Below are 7305 nucleotides of genomic sequence, written 5' to 3' on the forward strand. Positions count from 1 at the left end.
TCATTGTCCTTTTTTATCACAGTAAATTGTTTGTGTTTTTTAATAACACCTAACTTTTTTATTTGAATCACACATAAACCACATCATTTTGTGTATACAATAGGAATTTAACTTTGTTCTTATTTAAACATATTAATATAAAAAATTTTGGCATTTATAGTTAGAATTAGTAAGCTAGACATTACAATTCAACTGATGTTGTTTTATTTTTATAATTACCGAATGGTTTATTTAAATATCTTAACTTTAAAAAATCAGAATGGTTTAAATTATACATTTCTATTTTTACTTTACTAGTATTTGATTCTGTTAGAAAAAGATAATGATTTAGTTAAATATCTTAAAGTTTAAAAATCAGAAAGGTTTAATTGATACATTTCTATTTTTATTTTACTTGTATTTGACTCCATAAAAGATTTTTAAAAATCCAGTTACTTTATCTTCAAACATAGCTCTTAGTCTTACTCAATGTCTTCATATCTTGCCACATCTTTATTATAAATTATCTAAAGGCAATCATAAGGTGAAGGCCTTTTCAAGTCAGTTCTTTTCTGTTTAGTATCTGCATAATTTCTATGGTAGGCTTTTTAAGTGCCTGACCCTCTCACATGATTCTTATACATTTGACATGTTTCCTTCTATTGGTGATGGTGGTTAGACAGTACATTTAATGTTCATGCTATGATTACAGGATTGCCAGGTAAATATCAGCATTCCAAATTCATGTTTTTCAGTCATGGATGAACAGTCCATATATTATTATTCCCTATATAAATCAATTTCTTCTCTGATTCTGATGTAGTTTTTTAATATGATTTTCATAGATGTTTGAATGTCTGTTAAGTTCATCAAGGTGGTGTTATTTTCTTTACTGAATCAGCAGATTTTGATGCCTTGGTCCTCCATGATATGGCTGAGAGTCTATTTAAAGATAATGGTCAGTTTGATTAAAATATCATAGTAGAACTTGAGGGGTATATTGAACAGGTATGAAAGCTTTTGACAAGATTTCCCAACCTCACATGAACTCTCACTGTAGTTGCTACTTTGCAACAATATTCTGTTAATATTTTTCTTTTAAAGACAATCTGTTAATTGTAGCAAAATTTATGTTTTAACTTCAATTGTAACATTGTCACAAGAATACAATTATGTGGAATATTTGTAAACATGAGTTATAATTACATCTTTTTATTTAAAAAATGTTTAAACATTTAATACTTATTTTAGATTTAAAATTTTTAATTCCACAATTTTTAAAATAGTGTTATGTCATTCCTTTAACTTCCCGAAATATTTCTGAAAAGGATTTTTATGCTCTCGGAGAACTATTGCTATCATTAATTAGTTGTTCCTGAATAATATGGGAGGCTTTCCTTGTCTTGTACAGATATTTTGTGGAAAACCAAAGAAACACAATATACAATAATATATAAGAAGAATTATCATAAATTCAGTAAATCTGTAGTCTCAGTTTTCATCATACAACTTTTCCATTTACTCTCACAGAAAAAATGTTAAGAGGTTCTGAGTACTCTGTGTTATGACCCTACACCTAGTCCTGACACTGATACTAAAGCAAATTTTATGCATTTTCAGTGAATATAGCTGAAATAAAATTATTATCAGTGATTCTGTAATTATAAATATATATATATATATGTGTGTCCTATGTATGTGTATATAAATTATATTTATATATATATATATATATATATATATATATATATATATATATATATATATATATATATATATATATATATATATATATATATATATCAGACTATTTCACCTACTGTTTAATGACCATAACATTTCTTTTCATCATGTAACATCAAAGTTAGCCGATTTATTTAGTATAAAAATTACACAGTTAGCTGATTTACTAAGTGTAATAATTAGCATCTTATCAATGGGCAATTATAAAATTATATTTTGACATTTTTATATTTATGTATGTAATGGACTATTTTTTATAGCTTAGTTAAATTTCATTAGTGCACATTATGGTTCACAAATTCTAAAAATGCTGAAATATCATTTTAAAAATATATAGTTATATTTGAATAATTTTTATTGATGTTTGACATAGAAGGAGGTAGGTGATTTTATTTAGATTTTTTAATTAATGTCCTCTAGAAATATAGTTGACTGATTTTAATAAATAATCTGAAACATCAGCTACTTATGAATGTACACAGCTTGTGGTTGTTCATCATCAAATTAATTTTTTTTCCCACCTGACAATCAATGAATTGTGTTTAAAACTTTTAAACATGTTTTAAAAACAGGTTTCATATTTTATGTGCAATGTCAAACTTATTTATTTGATATGTATTGTGTCTTTAATTCAAGTGCTATGCATTGTTTGTGCCTCTGACTGTAAGCTAAAAGAGTAGGTTATGCTTTTGTTAGTCAAATTTTGTGGACAAGTATTGTATTAACTTGTAAATATTCTGGTTAAAATATTTTAGTTTCAGTAAATTTAAAATAGATATGTTCTCCTGATGGTTTACCAATAGATATGTTCTCCTGATGATTCACCAATAGATATGTTCTCGTGATGATTTACAAATAGATATGTTCTCCTGATGATTTACCAATAGATATGTTCTCCTGATGATTCACCAATAGATATGTTCTCCTGATGATTTACCAATAGATATGTTCTCCTGATGATTCACCAATAGATATGTTCTCCTGATGATTTACAAATAGATATGTTCTCCTGATGATTTACCAATAGATATGTTCTCCTGATGATTTACAAATAGATATGTTCTCCTGATGATTCACCAATAGATATGTTCGTAAGTTGATTCACAAATAGATATATTATCTGTATTACCAAATGTACAACAGAGCAGTCATTTTTAGCTATATTCTCTACATCACTGTCTCAAGTTTTTTATTAGTTGTCTAGATGAGTGTTAACATTTTCTTTCTAAGGTCTGGCAATATTAGCAGTTTTTTAATTGGATGATTAAAATAGTTAAGGGAGATTTCAAGTGGTTGCACTGTAGTATTTTGTGCTGTATTGTAGCTGTCCATGAGACAGGTGCAAGTGTAGTAGATTAAATCAATGCTAATGCTATGTATATCCTAAATGTAGCTGTTGCTATTGTGTTTAGAATGTATTAAGATGTGTAGGATGCACTGTTGCTTTTGTCAAGGCCTGATTATTAATGTTAATTAATGTGAGTCAGAAATTATTCTCCCTTACAGCTCATTATGTCATGTATGTGGGCTACTGCTCTTTAAAAGGATGTTTTAAAGTATAAATAGAAGACATGTGATCTCTTGCCTAGTGGCAACAGCTTCTCCTGTGTGATGTTTTATTTTACTTGTAAATTTTACCACAGTTTTATGAGATACTGAAGATGATGTTAAATAAGATTTACTTCAGTGTTGTAAGGTGTTTTATGTAGTGTTGTACAATGATGAAATGTGGCCTTCATGTTGAATAAAATTAATAAAAATGTATTTCAGTATCCCTGATTTAAGCTTTTATTTGGGGTTTTGTTGTGTACATGAATTATTTTAGATATTTCATCATGGCAACGTTTTTTATTATGTCACTGCACTGACAATAGGACAGTTGTTAACTTGTTTTGTTGTTTGTTTTTTATTTTATTTTTTTGAAAAAAAAAAGGCAAAAATATTTAGACGCATTAGTAAAAAACACAAGGTTACCAAATATATCGTTTTAATAGCCAACAGATGCAGACAAGAATCAATGAGACAATAAACGTGGCAATAGCACTGTCGGTGTCCCGTTTGTGTCTACTGGCGTATATCCGTCGTTTGTGAGTGGTCTCCCATTGGCCGAGCATGTCTAGACAGTCGGTGTGCATCAGACCCAGCATCTTCAGCCGTTCTTGCAGGCCTTCGATGGCGGAGGTGAAAAATCTTTCCGACATTATCCGCTGGGTTATCTTCTCATATTCCTGTTTGTCGGCGCCAAATTTTCGTTTGGATTTCTCTTCTTTTGTCAACTTACGCTGAGGACGATAGTTCAACATTAGATTTAATAAATTGCCGGGGACTACTAGCTAAATGAAGAGAGGTGTATTTAACACTGGTTAGACCTGCAGAATCATACCATTGATTGGGGGGTAAAAACGATCTGGTTTTCTTGCTTTATTAGTTGTTGTTTTGTGTTAATAAAGAAAGACACACACGGACTGGGTTATGTCCCCTTAATACAAAAATCAAATCAAAGAGAGTAGAGAACGAGATCAAGGGAGGGCATGGTAGAATGGTAGAGCCTACGGCTGTGTATAAAGACTGAAACAGATGAACTTTATTTCATCTTCCACGTGTCTTGGACACGAACCGGGAAAAAGATAATTCCGAAACAACGACATGTCGAGAAGTGGACAACGACAACGGGACAGAGAAGCTGTGGGGGGGGGGGGGGGGGGGGGGAGAAACTGTTTACTGATCACTACTTAATTAACTGAGATGGCTTCGCCAGTTCCTGTTCGCACTTTAAGTTCAAGATGGTCATTTGGAACTCGCGGGAAAATAAACTTAATAAAAATTCCCATAAAGTAACTGTGCTTACTTTTCGTAAACTGGTCCTTCTTCCACCTCGGAATAGGCTCGTCATGCTTGTTAAAGTAGAAGTAGCCATTCAAGGAGTTATAGAGCGTGACTTTTTAATCCCAAATAAACGACGAAATGTTAACTACAAACGAATACGCTTTGACAAAGGCATACCTCCTACTAAAGCTTGCTCCTCACACACACACACACATCAAACCTCACACTAAAACTTGCTACACACACGAGAAAACATTAAATTGTCTGTAGCCTACATTACAACTGCTATATTAGATCAGGGATTACGAAGTTATTTGACACCAAGACAACGCGCCATTACGATTGCTTAATGTGTTAGCAGCTAGACAAGAAAACATGGCCGATCTTTGTTTCATCAGACTAACTACCAATAATGTGGACATGGTTGTAGGGCATTGGGGAAGGGGAGGCATAGCATCTATTTTATAAATCTCAGAGGTTCTAAATATATGAATAAAAAGTATACTTCCTTTATTTTAAAATTAACTTACATTTTTTAAGTTGGGAAAATTAAGGATGCTTTAAATTGTGATTACTGAACCACTCATTATAATAGCACATGTTACATATAGCTACAATGTGTCAAAACATTTTAGGGGGAATATTGTCCCCGTTATCGTCACACGTCTTCACACTAAGGTAGAACCCCCCCCCCCCTCTCCTAACTCATGAGCTAACACGTCTCACCTTAAAGACGTCATGAGCTAACACGTCTCACCTTAAAGACGTCATGAACTAACAGGTCTCACTTTAAAGACGTCATGAGCTAACATTTTTCACCTTAATGACGTCATGAGCTAACATGTCTCACCTTAAAGACGTCATGAGCTAACACGTCTCACCTTAAAGACGACGACATGAACTAACACGTCTCACATTAAAGACGACGACATGAGCTAACACGTCTTACATTAAAGACGTCATGAGCTAACACGTCTCACCTTAAAGACGTCATGAGCTAACACGTCTCACCTTAAAGACGTCATGAGCTAACATTTCTCACCTTAAAGACGTCATGAGCTAACACGTCTCACCTTAAAGACGTCACCTTAAAGATGCCATGATCTAACACGACTCACCTTAAAGCTACGTTTACGAATGACGCCAGTTTCTGTGACTCCGATTATCTTTGTTTCCGTCACTTCTTCTTCGCTGTCGTCATCGGAGGGCGTGGTGATGGTAGGGACCCTAATGAGCTCACTGGGTGTCGTCATTCTCGTAGTCTGCTGCTCAGCACATTGCTCACCTAGGCAGTCGGGGAACTGGCAGAAAGTAAATATAATTCTGTGCACTCGTGTACCAGCAGAAATAAACCAACTGGGAGAAAGTAAATATAATTCTGTGCACTCGTGTACCAGCAGAAATAAACCAACTGGCAGAAAGTAAATATAATTCTGTGTACTCGTGTACCAGCAGAAATAAACCAACTGGGAGAAAGTAAATATAATTCTGTGTACCAGCAGAAATAAACCAACTGGCAGAAAGTAAATATAATTGTGTGTACTCCTGTACCAGCAGAAATAAACCAACTGGGAGAAAGTAAATATAATTCTGTGTACTCGTGTTTTTGTATACCAGCAGAAATAAACCAACTGGGAGAAATTGTGTACTCGTGTACCAGCAGAAATAAACCAGCTGGGAGAAACTAGAGGAAACCAAGATTTGACCACGAGCAACTACAAGAATAAGCTTATCGTTTTTATCAGTTTAGGAAGGGGCTATCGGCAGGGGAGTTAATACGGAAATTGGCAAGAGTTGTTGTTTCTATTTACCATTGTGGCAACCAAAGAACTCAAGTCTTACACACTTGAATTAAGAACCAATAAGCTTTATACAGGTTGCATTTAGCTTAGGCCTTTTTTAAACGCAATGGTTCGTTTTGATGTTAAGCTTTTTTATTTAGCCAACTTGCAATGATACATCTTAGGGAAAAAAACAGGTTACATGGATAATGCCATTTATTTACATAGTAGTGTAAGAGTAATTATGTCATTATTTACATAGTAGTGTAATAGTAATTATGGCATTATTTACATAGCAATGTAATAGTAATAAAACGTCCAAGTTAAGATGTAATTGTAAGCCTCAAGTAAAATATCCCCATTTTAATAAGTTGGTTGTTAAAACGTGAGATCACACAACTGTGTAGAAATAAAAATGGCACAAACCTGAAACAGGCAAGAGAACGGAGAGTGGGCGGTGAATCGAGAGCCTGGCAGAAGTTGACCTCGGCAGGAATTCCAGCCTCGACCCAACCTCTCAGCTGTGGATGGTAGGAAGTGCCATACCCTCTTACCTGTGCGCGAGCGATTTCTCCCGTGCTCGGCTTTGAGAAAACTCGTTTTAAAGTCGAGGATTAGATACGAAGAACTGTTAAAATTGTTATTAGCTAAATGTAAACGCGGGTTGAGAGTTTTCTGTGGTCTTGTTATTATTATAAATTGTCTCATAATTTGTTTAGTAAATGTATTGTTTCATGATATTATTATAAAATGTTATTTCAGTTACACTTTTGTGAACCCGTGTTATGGTGTGCATGGAACTCCTTATTTTATAAAAATAATGGTCATGCCACAGTCATGTCCTTTAAGTGCCCGCACGGACTTGGTGCGATTTTCCTGTTTTAATAATAAACTGCCAAATGTATTGCCGATCCATGGGTGACCCTCCCCGTGCAATTGAGTTATCTCCCTGCACGATCTATTTTATCATCCCTTA

General features: G+C 33.7%; 1 protein-coding gene across 1 annotated transcript; it reads right to left on the reverse strand.

Moving 5' to 3' along the window:
• Positions 1-3690: 3690 nt before the first annotated feature.
• LOC131946813 (uncharacterized) lies at positions 3691-6890 on the reverse strand. The gene is made up of 3 exons (XM_059307783.1): positions 6756-6890; positions 5667-5849; positions 3691-4004 (listed from the first exon to the last, which is right to left on the reverse strand). The coding sequence occupies exons 2-3, from the start codon at positions 5799-5801 to the stop codon at positions 3693-3695; spliced, it is 447 nt and encodes a 148-aa protein (XP_059163766.1). The 5' UTR covers positions 5802-5849; positions 6756-6890; the 3' UTR covers positions 3691-3692.
• Between the last annotated feature and the right edge of the window lie 415 nt (positions 6891-7305).

This window comes from Physella acuta, unplaced genomic scaffold, assembly GCF_028476545.2.
Source record: "Physella acuta isolate Inbredline_101_S28 unplaced genomic scaffold, ASM2847654v3 ptg000571l, whole genome shotgun sequence".
NCBI classification, from domain to species: Eukaryota; Metazoa; Mollusca; class Gastropoda; family Physidae; genus Physella; species Physella acuta.